Genomic DNA, 15372 nt, shown 5'->3' on the forward strand with positions numbered 1-15372 from the left:
GGCCCCTCCTCCTATCAGCCCTGCTCATCTTTATCCCCTGATTTCCGACTTTCTCCAAATTCCTACTCCAGTGTAAGTGCTTGTCAGTCTCTTCTGCAGCTGCTCATCTCCTATTTTTCCTGTCTCCTCCTCACTTATCCACCCTTTCTCACATCTTGGGAGGAGAGGAAGAGAGGTAGAGATGGGGAAAACAATTCTTACAAATAATTCTAGCTGTACGGAAGAGATTAATGGGATTTTAAAAAAGAATGCATAGTATTCTCTCCTGGTGCTGCACTGTTTTGAAAACTTGGTGAAACAAAGATGGCATCTTTCCCAGATGAAGACTGTAATGGGGACTTCTGTTGTGGTCCAGTGGTTAAGACTCTGAATTCCCAGTGCAGAGGGTACAGGCTTGATCCCTGATCAGGGAACTAAGATCCCACATGCCCCCCGCCACCAAAAAAAGGACAGCAATGGACAGTGTTTATGTCCCCGCTAACCCCACCCCAATTTCATGTTGAAATCCTAACCCCCAAGGTAATGGTATCAGAAAGTGGGGACAGAGGGAGGTGACTGGGTTATGACATATGACTCTCATGAATGGAATTAGTGTTCTTATAAAAGAGACCCTAGAGATGTTTGGTCCCTTCTCTGCCATGCAAAAACATAGAAAAACAGCTGTCTATGAACCAGGAAGGGGGTCCTCACCAGACACTGAACCTGCTCGCACCTTTATCTTGGACTTCCTAGGAATCAATTTCTATTGTTTATAAATCACCCGATTTCTGGTATCTTTGTTACAGAAGTCTGAATGGTCTAAGGTCAAGATATATGTGGTTATTAATATAACACCAATTGCACCAAAGATTTTAACATACTTACCTCAAAAACTCCAACTAATCTTCCCAATGTCCCTTTTACTCCAGCCTGAAAAAGAAAAAAGAAAAATGTGTGCATTGACATTGCTTACAGTGCTGGTCTCATTCTGAATCTTCTATGCTAATCTGTAAAACAGAAATAAATTGTACAACAGAAGTAAGAAGCAAGAGGACACAGCTCAGGTGGACTCCAGGTCTGTGGGAGTCCTAACAGCGTGTTCTCTGGTAACAGACTGGAAAGAGCAGGGTATGCTCTGGGGAGAAAGCCCTCCTCTCCTCTCCAGGTCTCTCACCACTGCACAACTGGTCAAACAGAGCACAACGATCGAGGCCACAGCCATACCAAAGATACTCTGAGGTGGGAAGTACTTCGGTCATTTACCCATTCATTCACCAATATAAATGGAATGCCTAATCTGAGCCAAACAGTGGTACAGATGCCAGAGGTACAGTGATGAACAGGCGAGAACTCCAGTTGCATGAGAATAAGCCCCTTATCTGACTTGTTCTTGGCTGTCTGTACACTGCACCTCCAGAGAAGAGCCCAGCGCCCAGCAGGAGCAGAGCAGAGAGGGGAGTCAGCGAAACACAGTCCTGGTAATCCTGCTAAATCACCAGCCCTGTGACAGGAGTGCACAAAGCATGTGATAGAGAATGACGGGGAGAGGGCAACTTTACACAGTGACCAGGCTTCTGTAGTAAATACAGTGTTGATCCCATCAGTCTTCTGGTATTTTTATTTTAAGATCTGTGTCTTTCTGATGCATTATAGGTGAACTTTTCGATATATTCCAACTTACTAATTTACTTTTCAACCATATCCTGGAAAAAGTTATCTATTTCTAGTCCATTTTTTATTTGATATTTTTCATATTTATGTATATCTACCTGTTTCCATTATGGACACCTTTGTTTCCATTATTTTTTTTGTTCTTTTAAAATAGAAGTTATTGCTTTATTTTTTTGAGCATCCTGAACATATTTAAGTTCTTTATCAGGTCATGCTATAACATTCATTTCACCTGAAGTTAATAAATAATTCACGTTCCAACTGGTGAAGGGCTTATTTGTGGTGTTGCTGTCAGAGGCTCTCCAGAGTGACAGGGTAGGGCTCCTACTCCAAGGGAATACAGGGGGCGCTGCAGAGACGGCCCCACCCTCACTGCGTGCTGGGGCTGTGTCCTCTCCCTAGCTGGGCCCATACCTGGCCAAGTCTCAGCTCCTCGTGGCCTTCCCATCAGGCACCTGACCTCCCCTTTACTCCAAGGGCGTCAACCACCAGCCAACCAAGGCCATGCCGGCTGCAACTTTCCTCTGCTCTTCTGCAATTCTGCTCTGTTTCTGATCTATAGAGGCATCCACTTTGCTTTTGGGTCAGGCTATGTCTTTTTAGCTTTTTGGAAATGCATGGGGGATGCAGTAACTTGTTTTTTACTACAACTGCCATGTTATTTTGTACATTAAAAAAAGTAAGGCAAATATACTTTCTAAAGACAGCAGGTGCTCAGTATGTTTGTACAGAATGAACAAAAATTTTGAATATGTTCTCCAGAAGTTCTTTAGAGATATTTAATAATAGAAACAATAGAAGCCAATTCAAAGGCCTAGATTCCTGGGTGAGCTATATTTTTAAATTAATTTTTGCTAATTATCTGTCAACAAACTATTTTCCTTTCTCTTGCCAACATGCTTGTTTCTTTCTCCATTCTTTCCCCATGTGGCTTTTGGTCTACTTGAATGCAAATGTGTACGTTTTCTTATTTAAACTGCTTTTCTACATTTTCAGAAATAATTGCACTCCACAGCCAGCTAAGACTAGCTAGGCTGGACTGCATGAATTAACCAGTGTAGCTGCCTGGACAAGTGGGACGAGTGGGTAGGCCATGCTCATCTGGAAAGCCAGCGCTGGTCTCTGGTCTGGGGCCACCTGAACGCACTCAGATCAGCTCCTGAGAGGAGTCATCTGTCACCTGCCACAGGCCTCCCCTGACAGGGCCCGGGAGCAGAGCTGCCAGGCCACAGGGGAGGCAGGCCCAATGCAGGCTGGGAAGGGGGCAGCTCAAGCTAGAGGTTCACAGAACATCATGCACATTTCTCTTCTGCAAAGTGGAAAAGAGGTCTTTTCAGCAGTCACTGTTCAATTATTTATTCTTCTTAACGAAAACAAAGTACAGAAAAGGAAATACTCTCCAAATTTTAAGGGCATAAATCATCTTAATATTATGACAATACATATAATTTATTTAAAACTTTTAATTATAGTAATTTCTGCATTCAACACCAACATGTTTCTATGATTTATTTACTCTGTGTTAGAGGCAGTTAGGAAAAAATATAAAAGCATTTTTTTTCTTAATGAAATAGATGCATTTTTATAGTCTAATGCAAATCAAATAATGCTGTCATCTGTACAATGAAATTCAGTGGCATATATTTTCACTTCTAATTAGTCTAATTAACTACTTCAAATCAACAATAGTTTTATTTGTTCCTTAAATGTTTCTTTCAAGTTTTATTCTAATACTCAGGAGATCTACTTGGGGGAATTCTATCTAAGGTGATTCAACCTTATCTACAGTATTATCTACATTAAAAGCAAAGAAATGTTCCTATATTTATCAGTTTTTAAAATCTGGCTTTAGCAGTTTTCTCAAGAGGAGGCTCTTCTTTTGTAAGAATAGGATTTTGGTTCTTCAAAACCACAGTGCTAGGAAAAAGAAGATTCCACAGAGGCAAAGGTTCTTCGAGGCAGCATTTACTGTAACCATTTTACTTTTTCAACAACCTTCCACAGTCCCACTTTCATATCCTAGCTCTCTCAAATGCTGCCACAAGCAACTGGACAGAGATATTTTTATCTCTCACATGATTCTTGCACGCAGGTCAGGATAGGTGTCAGGATCACATCTGACAGATATTTGGCTCAGACATTTGGGGCTAAGACTTGATTCAGGGTATATGTAAGCTTGGTCCAGTCACAGTGCTGGTATAGCCTGTTTTTCTCATAATCATATGAAAGCAGTTACTATTTCAATCAGTACTGTCAAAAGCCCCTAATCCAGAGAAGTCTTTATTTAGAAGTCCATCTTAGCCAGGAGTAAGAATTTCAAATAAAGTAACCTCTGCCCTTTATTATTCAACCAACCACATGCAGGTGAGCGGTCTCTCGAACTTCAAAGTATACAATATCAATTCTAACACTTTTGAGCTCTAGTTAACATAAATTAATTGAGCAACTGTCTACTTTTTAAAAAGGAAAAAAATGCAAATGTATTTTTTCCTTTGGCAGTGTGTTACTGGGATTGGAAGTACTTACTGGAAAGGGCTGGAATGACAAGGGACACTTCAGTGTCTTGTCCTTCCCTCAGTCTCCAGGGGGTGTACTTGAGGCCCCAGCAGAGGAACTGATATACTGGGCCTCTGAAGTCTACATTCTGCGTGCGCACACTCAGTCATGACTGACTCTCTGTGATCCCCTGGACTGCAGCCCTCCAGGTTTCTCTGTCCATGGGACTCTCCAGGCAAGAACATTGGAGTGGGTTGCCATTTCCTCCTCCAGGGGATTTTCCCGACCCAGGGATCGAACTGGCATCTTCTATGTCTCCTGCGTTGCAGGTGGATTCTTTACCACAGAGCCATTGGGAAGTTCCCCTCGATGGGCCTTTGAACCTCCCCTAAAATGGTGGCCCATCACAAAGATCCCTGGCTTTGTGCTTAGTTTGGATGGGCATAAAGTGTACCATCACCTTCTGAAACCAATTTTTCACACTCAGGTGGACACTGTGGCAGACAGATGGCTATCTAGCCCACAAGCATTCTCCCTTCCTCCCTGCTGCCAGTAAGACCCAGATTCTGTTCAGGTGAGAACTTTGGCACACCTGAACCACAAAGGGAGGTCTGCCGCCCTCTGTAGTGACAGGTTTAGGGGTACTGTGTGTGACCCAATTCCGGGTCAATGGTTCCTGAGAGGAACGTTTCTCAGAGGCGTCTCGGAAAGATTCCCCATCATGATAAGAAGAGCTGTACAAAAAGAAACCCTATACCTCCCTGCTTGTCAGGAGGGGATCTGAAACTTGGAGCTGCAACAGTCATCTTGTGATTCTAAGGGAAAGGACTAGAAAATCAATGAGAAGTGAACCGAAGTCCTGATCCCCGAGCTTCTGGAGCAACAGGGTAATAGCCAACCCCTAGACTTCTTACGTCAGGAAAATAACTGTTGCTCTTAAAGCCACTTTTAGTCAGGTGTGCTAGAACCTGTATCCGAAAGCTTTCTGCTACTCTCCTTGATTTCAAAGGCAGTTCTCTGAGGAAAATTGCATATTTCCAAAGAAAACTTCTGAACTCTCAGGGAGCTGTAGTATAAAATCTTTCTCTATCAAAAGCAATAAGCCCAGGCCTAAACGGAGTTCAGGGCAACTCTAATGCAAATGTCTGCATGAGGAAACCTATGAAAAAAATATACGGTCTTCAATACCTATAACTTTCTGGTATCCACAAGACTTAGCAAGTACAGAAGAAAAGAAACACAGTGAAGACAGATGAAGTAGATGAGAAGCCAGTATAAGTCCAGTGATATTTCAACCCATTTTTAAATTTTGCTTTCTAAATGAAACACTTCAAATATCAAAAAAGTAAAGAAAATAATGAAACAAACATTCAGGTAGTTGTACCTTTATTCTTCTACATAAATTTCAAAAACCAGTTTCTCAGATCTTTTGAAAAATTCTTGGGGGATATTTATTTTTATTTTTGGCTTAATTTGAGAAAAACACATCTTTACAATATTTAGTTTCTTCATTCAAGAATAGACTATCTCTATCCATTTATTCGTGCCTTTTAAAATCCTTTAACGAAGATTTATTATTTTTATTGTAAAGATCCTGCACTCTATTAGCAAGGTATTTCAGTTTTAGTATAGTTCTGTTGCTATTGTGAGTAATACATATCTTTACAAGTTACATATTTTCCAGTTGATTACCACTTGTTTAAAGAAACACTGCTGGTTTCTGCATATTGATCTTTGGTCTTGAAACTTTTTTTGGGGGGGTTCTACCTGTTTATTACTACCAACCCATCTACCTCCAGCCCCCTCACACATGCGTACTCAGTCATGTGACCCTATGGACTGCAGCCCACCAGGCTTTTCTGTCCAAGGAATTTTCCAGGAAAAAATACTGGAATGGGTTGCCATTTCCTTCTCCTGTCTTGAAACTTTAAAAAATGCTTTTATTAGTTCTACTAGTTTCTGTTGTGTTTCTTTGGTTTTTGATAATTAATGATCAGACCATCTGCAAATAATGGTAATTTGCTTCTTCCTTTTGATTCTTTACTTTCGTGTTACTGCAGTGGCTAGGACCACAGTTCAATAATAAATGGCAGCATGATAGCAATCATAATTGTCTTATTCCTGTCTGCCATTGGGGATGCTTTGAAAATTTCAAAAATATGATGTTTGCTGGAGGTTTTATTACTCTATCAAGTTAAGGAAATTCCTTTTATGTTTGCTTACAGCTTTTAAGATGAAAGGGTACTGAATTTTAATAAATAATTTTTCTTCATTGACTTGGTATGGTGATTTTATCTATTTTAATCTCAATGAAATAAATTACACAAACATATTTTCCAAGCCTGAACTATCCTTGTACTCTTGGGATAACCGAGTTGTGTGATACTTTCACAAAGCATTAGATTCTATCTGCAGTTATTTCACTTAGGATTTTCGCATCCATGTTCATAGGTGAGAACTGACTCTTCTTTCTAAGTATCATGATCAGGAGTTCAGTTCCAGTTCAGTCGCTCAGTCGTCCGACTCTTTGCGACCCATGAACCGCAGCATGCCAGGCCGCCCTGTCCATCACCAACTCCCGGAGTCCACCCAAACCCATGTCCATTGAGTCGGTGATGCCATCCAGCCATCTCATCCTCTGTCGTCCCCTTCTCCTCTCGCCTTCAGTATTTCCCGCCAGCATCAGGGTCTTTTCCAATGAGTCAGCTCTTCACATCAGGTGGCCAAATATTGGAGTTTCAGCTTCAAAATCAGTCCTTCCAATAAACACCCAGGGCTGAGCTCCTTTAAGATGGACTGATTGGATCTCCTTCCAGTCCAAGGGACTCTCTCAAGAGTCTTCTCCAACACCACAGTTCAAAAGCATCATTCTTCAGCACTCAGCTTTCTTTATAGTCTAACTCTCACATCCATACATGACTACTGGAAAAACCATAGCCTTGACTAGACGAACCTTTGTTGACAAAGTAATGTCTCTGCTTTTTAATATGCTGTCTAGGTTGGTCATAACTTTCCTCAGGCCATAGCAAACTATGGCCCACAGGCCAAATCTGTCCTACCACTGGTTTCTGTAAATTAAGTTTTACTGGAACATAGCCATGTTAATTCATTTAAGTACTGTCTATGAGAGTGTTCACATTGTAACAGCAGAGTCATATTTGTGAGAGAGACCATATGGCTTATATAACTGAAGTAGTTATTATCTGGCCCTTTATAGAAAAAGTGTGCTGTTTGCTGAAATAAGATTATACTGACCTTACAAGAGGTGTGTAGTTATCCTTTCTCTAGAACAGTTCAAGATAAGAATATATATTTTTGGAAATTTTGGTAAAATCCATCTAATCTTGGGATCTTTCTATTGGAGACAGGGGGTGATTACTGCTTAATTTCTATAAGCATTAATGATCTACATATAGGTTTTCTAATTTTTCTTAGGTAAATCTGAGCTGTTTTCCCTAGAAAATTTTTATTAAGGTTTTCCAAATTTTTTATTTGCAGCTTTTCATGGCATTCTCTTAATTTAAAAGTCTCTGTTACATCTGTGGTTATTTTCTTTTTTATTCCTTATATATTTGTTGCCTTCTCTCTTGTATCCTTTATGGGTTCAGTGAGAGGTTTGTCTATTTTATTAGATAAGTAAAAATGACCTACTTTTGGTTCTGTTGATCATTTTTCTTTTCCCCTGCTAATTTCTGCCCTTTTCCTTGTTATTTTCATCCTTTCACTTTGAGAGTACCCTGTTGTTTTTCTGCTAGTTTCTTGAACTGACTGCTTAGCTTATTTAATGTCTATTTTGTTTTTTAATAAAATCACCTAGGGTTCAAAGTGAATGAGTTGCATCCTGTAAGTAATGATAGGAAGTACTTTCATAACTGTTTAGCTCTATTTGCTTACTAGTTTTGAACTGTGATTTGTGCTTTAACTCAAGGATTATGTTTTTTTTTTTCCCAAAGATTATTTAGGACATTTTTCCCCCCTGTTTCCAAATGTTTCTGTTAAGCTGGTTCTGTTGTTGATTTCTAATTTTACTGCACTATATCACAGTATATACAGTCTGTATTATTGATGTTGTGGGATTTTCAATACTTTTTTTTATGGTTTAACATAAGGTTTGTTTGTTTGTTTTTAAAATAATTCTTTCACGTGTGCTTAAAAACTTACAAAATCTTTGTTGGATACAAGGTTATTCCTCAATATATGGCATTTGATCAACCTTGTTAACTGTGTTACTCAATCCTTTTTTGGTTGCTTTTTCTATCAGTTACTAAAGATGTTTTAAAGTCTTCAATATGGCTATAGATTTGTCAGCTTTTCCTCATAACTGTCAATTCTGCTTTATGCAGATGAACAGTTTGCCAGGTGCACACAAGTTCATGATTGCTATCTTGTCTTGATAAATTGTTCCTTTTATAATTAAAGGTTCCTCTTGTCCCTTTAATGTTTTTCACCTAAATTTTATTTTGTCTGATATTACAATTACTATCCCAGTTTTCTTTTGGTTAGTATTTGCCTAATATACCTTTCTCCAGCCCTTCATTCTTAGTCATTCAGTATCACTATGTTTGAAAACAACATATGGCAAGTTTTATTTTCTTTTTAATTGAAGTATGTGTCTATTAACGTGTCTATTAAGTTACATTTATTGTGATTTATGGAGAAGGAAATGGCAACCCACTCCAGCACTCTTGCCTGGAGAGTCCCATGGATGCAGGAGCCTGGTAGGCTATAGTCCAGGGGCTCTGGAAGAGTCGGACACGACTCAGCAACTCCACTTTCACTTTTCACTTTCATGCATTGGAGACAGAAATGGCAACCCACTCCAGTGTTCTTGCCTGGAGAGTCCCAGGGACAGAGGAGCCTGGTGGGCTGCTATCTATGGGGTTGCACAGGGTCAGACATGACTGAAGAGACTTAGCAGCAGCAGCATTGTGATTTAACCTGGAAATTTAGCTTTAATACTGAGCCACATGCGGTCTCTCAGAGATGAGTTCAAATCTTTAAATTTACTTCCTATGTAGTAATGCAGAATCTTTAAATTTACTTCCTTTGCATTAGGCAGTGTGCATTTGTTAAGTTCACTGAATTAAGAGGAAGCTGTTAAATGGCACTTTAGTCAGATAAGTCAGACCTGTCCAGGTCCGGTGGCTGTTAAAGACTGCGGAGTCTCGAGAGGCAAGGATTGCATTTAGTATTTGCTGAAGCCGCTGTGAATTGTATTGGAGTCAACGGTACATACTTCCTAATGGCTACAAACCCTTTCCTGGAATGTGGAGCTGGATGGGAAAGCAAATACAACTGTTTTGGAAGAGTCATCTGGAATTAATTCATTTAGCAGAAGGCAACTGGCTCTTATCCCAGTAATTCACTCTCCATTAAGGTTCCAACACAGACCTGCTCAAATACAGTGCTATGTTCTCTAACTTGGCAGATTCTAATCTCTACATCAAACCACTGAATTAACTATTCATCAATGAGTAGAATTCAATTATGTGTGACAATGTAGACATATAAATTGAGTAAAAAGATATATTTTTTTAATTCCAATTTTTAAAAACAGTGGTTGAAGGATAATTTAGGAGTAGTTATTAGCAGTAAGAGAGCTAACCTTTACATCAGGCTCTCCTAGTAAGCCTAAAAAAATAAATAATAAATAAAATATCAATTCCTTGATTAAAAAAGTGATTCGATTAAAAAGTGATTCTTTAAAAAAGCTGCTAGTGTTTAATATAAATTATAAATAAACCCACTTCTTACCAAAAGGGTTCACCAAATAGGAGATATTTCTGAGTTCCAGCAAAAAGGAGAAAAGTTTTCAAGTGTTTACATGGGGGGAATATTTTTGTGATACTAGACTTTTCCTCTGTAATACCCAACACCTAAGTCGAGAGTCTTGAGGAAAAGGATTATTCAAGGAGTCTAATAATTTCTTAACCATTCATGTGTGAAGAAAAAAATTTTTTTCAAACATGTAATCACTCTTGTACTTTTCTTCTAAATAATTACCCATTGGTTGCCTACAGTCTTCATTATAATTCACCACCAAAGGTAAAAGATTGAACTGAAATATTTGGTAGGTGTTATACTAACAAATGATACTTTCATTTTTTGAAAGTCCAAGTTTGCTCTCTTGGTCTTTGCAAGGGCAAAGGTAGACAAGAAACCAGGTCTCAAAGCATGCTCTTGAGCATTGTCACTGGCCAATAAGTAATCAGCCAACCAATAACGCATGAGAAAAAAGGACACACAAAATAATACATTTACGGTGCGTGCGGTGGGGAGAGAAAGGGAAAATATTGCTGTGATTAATGAAAGCAATAAAAATTACTGGTCTTAAATGGAAATATTGTTGATATGACTTATCAATATAACAAATGATAACTTTTTGTATTTTTAAGAACAGTATCTTATCAATAATGATAATCTATACATAAAGTTACAAATTGAAACAAATGAGAATTGGGCAGTAAGTGGATATACATTTTAGACTGGGGTATGTGTGTGTTGAGTAGACTGTTTTGTTTGGTTGGAAAAATAAGTATCTGTTCAAATATGTTGTTTAAAAGTAAAGGAGACTTCTAGTTTCTGGTCCAGCATATATAAGGAGCCTAGAAGGTCTCATGCTGTCATAACAACAAATAAAAAGCTGAACAAACGCTTCTTAGGTTTATTAAAAAAGTGAGGCCACAGGGCAAGTCACTGCCCTCAGATTAGAGAGACAGATCAGCGAATCTCAATTTACCAAAGCAGAAACCACCAAGGGAAGGGAGTGAGGGTAGGGTGGAAGAAACCTGAACTGTAACTGATGAGCCATTGAAGGTTCAAGGACAAGCCTAAAATCTTCTGGGGTGGTGGCGGTGGGCGGGCGGGGGCAGGGAGGAGGTGGGGGGCGACCACATATTTGTGGTTTTAACTCCAGGAGCTCTACCCAGTTTTCATAGTGAATACTGGAAAAAAATTCCCTCCTCCTTCTGGAGAGAAGAAAAATAGCCAATTTTAAATACTCCATAACAACAACAACAAAAATACTCCATAACATTCTGTTCTTCTTAACAAAGACTGCCTTCTGAAGAAACTATTTTATGTAACCTATTGGGGTTTTATCAGAGTCTATCCAACCTGGGAGAAGTGAAATACTCAATTCCAGTTCCTTCATCCATCCTGTCTCATCTTAAGAGGAAGCCGGGGGGCAAGGAGCTGGCCGGGGGGCAAGGAGCTGGAACTACTGAGAAGCACTTGTGAAGCTCACAGCCCAGGCACACAGGCTCCCTGAAAGACTGAGGCCTGATGACAGGGCTGCAGAATGCACATCTCACATGTGCTACTGAAGGCCCATTACTACAGTTCCCAGGATCTAGTCATCATGCTCAGCTTTCAACAAAAAATTAATCTTACTAAAAGGTAAAAACATTTTGAAGACACATAAAAGCATTAGAAGCAGACTCAGATATGGCAAGGATGCTAAATTATCAGGCCATGAAAAAACAACCATGATTAATATGCCAAAGATTCTAATGGAAAAAGTAAGAAACAATGGGTAACACAAGCAGAGAGGCAGAAATTCTAAGAATGAATAAAAAAGTAATGCTCTAGATCAAACACACTGTCAATAGAAAGGAAGAATATCACTGATGGGCTCATTAGCAGACTAGACATGGCCGAGAAAAGAAACCTTGAACTTGAGGATACCTCAATAGAAACTTTCAAAACTGAAATGCAAAGAGAAAAAATACTGGGGAAAAAAGCACCCAGAACAGAAAGAATATCCAAGAACTGTGGGACAACTATAAAGCATGTAACACTTAAAATGGGAATACCAGAAGAAGAAAGATAAAGGAAAAAAAGCAATATTTGAAGCAATAAGGACTGAGAATTTCCCGAAATTAATGTCAGACACAAAACCAGAGAACTAGAAAACTGAAACAAGTATACAAAAAGCTATACCTAGCTGGACATATTATATACAAACTGTAGAAAATCAAAGGAAAAAAGGCCTCAAAAGAAGCCAAAGGAGAATGGGAAACAGCTTACCTATAGAGGAATAAAATTAAGAATTATTTCAACTTCTCAGAAACCATGCAAACGACGAGAGAGGAGTGGAATATTTAACATGTTGAAAGGGAAAAATACCATCAACCTAGATATGATATTCTTTAAAGTGAAGGTGAAATAAAGGGTTTCTCAAACAAACCAAAGTTGAATTTGTTGCCAATAGGCCTGCCTTCAAAGAAATGTTAAAAGGAGTTCTCTGGCAAGAAGGAAAATGACAGAGATCAGAAACTCTGACCCATATAAAGAAAGGAAGAATATTAGAGACAGAACAAGCAAAATAAAATCTTTATTTTTCTTACTCAACTGAGCTAACGGATTGTTAAAAATAGTAACAGCAATACTGTACTCACCTATGTATGCACATGCAAAAGGATGAGAGAGATGGGTGACAGCAATGACAGGACGGGGAAGGAGCCCTCTTACAAGGCGCGTGCCCAACATGAACCGTGGTACAGTGTTATTTCAAAGTGGACTTGGGGGACTTCCCTGGTGGTCCAGTGGTTAAGAATCCGCCTTCTAATGCAGGGGACACGGGGTCTGATCCCTGGTCAGGGAACTAAGATCCCACGTGTTGCAGAGCAACTAGGCCCACGCGCCACCACTGGAGAGCCCGTGTGCTGCAGCTCCCGAGCGCACGAGCACTACAGGCCACGGCCTGCAGCAAGAGAAGTCCGCGCACCCCAACAGAGACCAGCGAGCCAAATTAAACAAAGAAAGAAGAGAAAGTGGACTGGGATTAGTGGTATATTGCAAGCTCTAGGGCAATCACTAAAAAAGAAGCATAACTGTTATGTTAGGAAAGAAGAGAAAATGGAATAATTCATTATTAAGAGCTCAACTGGAACCAGAAAAGGCAGAAAAAGAGTGGACAACAAAGATATAAACAAGAGAATAAGGGCAACAAATAGAAAACAGTATCAAACATAGCAGCTGTTAATTCAAGTATATCAATAATCACTTTAAACATCAATGCCCTAAATATATCAATTAAAAGACTGGCTATCAGGACAGACCAAAAAACAGTATGCTGTCTCCAAGAAACCCACTTTAAATATAAACACATATACAGATTAAAAGTAAACAGATGGTGCTCGCTTCGGCAGCACATACACTAAAATTGGAATGATACAGAGAAGATTAGCATGGCCCCTGTGCAAGGATGACACGCAAATTCGTGAAGTGTTCCATATTTTTAAATCCACGAACCTATGGACACCTTATCTTCAACAAAGGAGGCAAGAATATACAATGGAAAAAAGACAACCTCTTTAACAAGTGGTGCTGGGAAAATTGGTCAACCACTTGTAAAAGAATGAAACTAGAACGCTTTCTAACACCATACACAAAAATAAACTCAAAATGGATTAAAGATCTAAATGTAAGACCAGAAACTGTAGAACTCCTAGAGGAGAACATAGGCAAAACACTCTCCGACATAAATCACAGCAGGATCCTCTATGACCCACCTCCCAGAATATTGGAAATAAAAGCAAAAATAAACAAATGGGACCTACTGAAACTTAAATGCTTTTGCACAACAAAGGAAACTATAAGCAAGGTGAAAAGACAGCCCTCAGATTGGGAGAAAATAATAGCAAACGAAGCAACAGACAAAGAACTAATCTAAAAAATATACAAGCAATTCCTGCAGCTCAATTCCAGAAAAATAAATGACTCAATCAAAAAATGGGCCAAAGAACTAAACAGACATTTCTCCAAAGAAGACATACAGATGGCTAACAAACACATGAAAAGATGCTCAACATCACTCATTATCAGAGAAATGCAAGTCAAAACCACAACGATGGTTTAGCAGCAGTCAGGATGGCTGCGATCCAAAGTCTACAAGCAATAAATTGGTGGGAGGGGGGATCGGGATGGGGAATACGTGTAACTCTATGGCTGATTCATATCAATGTATGACAAAACCCACTGAAATGTTGTGAAGTAATTAGCCTCCAACTAATAAAAAAAAAAAAACAAAGTCTACAAACAATAAATGCTGGAGAGGGTGTGGAGAAAAGGGAACCCTCTTACACTGTTGGTGGGAATGCAAACTAGTACAGTCGCTATGGAGAACAGTGTGGAGATTTCTTTAAAAACTGGAAGTAGAACTGCCATATGACCCAGCAATCCCACTCCTGGGCATACACACCGAGGAAACCAGATCTCAAAGAGACACATGCACCCCAATGTTCATCAAAGCACTCTTTATAATAGCCAGGACATGGAAGCAACCTAGATGCCCATCAGCAGACGAATGGATAAGGAAGCTGTGGTACATATACACCATGGAATATTACTCAGCCATTAAAAAGAATTCATTTGAATCAGTTCTAATGAGATGGATGAAACTGGAGCCCATTATACAGAGTGAAGTAAGCCAGAAAGATAAAGACCATTACAGTATACTAACACATATATATGGAACTTAGAAAGATGGTAATGATAATCCTATATGCAAAACAGAAAAAGAGACACAGATGTACAGAACAGACTTTGTGGGAGAAGGCGAGGGTGGGATGTTTCGAGAGAACACCATCAAAACATGTATATTATCTAGGGTGAAACAGATCACCAGCCCAGGTTGGATGCATGAGACAAGTGCTCGGGTCTGGTGCACTGGGAAGACCCAGAGGGATCGGGTGGAAAGGGAGGTGGGAGGGGGGATCGGGATGGGGAATACATGTAAATCCATGGCTGATTCATGTCAATGTATGACAAAAACCACTACCATATTGTAAAGTAATCAGCCTCCAACTAACAAAAATAAATGGAAAAAAATTTTTTTAAATAAAAAAAATAAATAAAAGTAAACAGATGAAGAAAGACCATATACTATGTTAACATAAATCAAAAGAAAATATAAGTAGCTATACTAATTTCAGAGACAGCAAACTTCAGAGCAAGGAAAATTATTTACGTAATGATAAAAGGGTCAACTCTTCTAGAAGAAGGCAGAATGATCCTTAAAGTACATGCATCTAACAATAAAGCATCAACATATGCAAGGCAGAAACTGACAGTACTGCAAGAAGTAGATGAATCCACTGTTACTGTTGGGAGACTTCAATACTCCTCTTCCAGAAATGGACAGATCAGCAGGCAGAGGGGCAACCAGATATAATTGATACTTACAGACCACTTAATCCAATAATTGCAGAATACATTCTTCTA

The 15372-nt window shown here is 39.2% G+C and overlaps 1 protein-coding gene and 1 non-coding gene across 2 annotated transcripts in view; one reads left to right on the top strand and one right to left on the bottom strand.

Moving 5' to 3' along the window:
* NUDT3 (nudix hydrolase 3) overlaps nucleotides 1–15372 on the bottom strand; it is a 114183-nt gene that overhangs the window by 13036 nt on the left and 85775 nt on the right. The window contains exon 3 of the mRNA XM_061146472.1: nucleotides 865–909. Coding sequence (XP_061002455.1) covers nucleotides 865–909 — 45 coding nt within the window. The remainder of the gene's footprint in view (nucleotides 1–864; nucleotides 910–15372) is intronic.
* LOC133060072 (U6 spliceosomal RNA) lies at nucleotides 13283–13389 on the top strand. The gene has a single exon (XR_009693734.1). It is a non-coding gene; the product is annotated as a U6 spliceosomal RNA (small nuclear RNA).

This window comes from Dama dama, chromosome 7 (genome assembly GCF_033118175.1).
Source record: "Dama dama isolate Ldn47 chromosome 7, ASM3311817v1, whole genome shotgun sequence".
NCBI classification, from domain to species: Eukaryota; Metazoa; Chordata; class Mammalia; order Artiodactyla; family Cervidae; genus Dama; species Dama dama.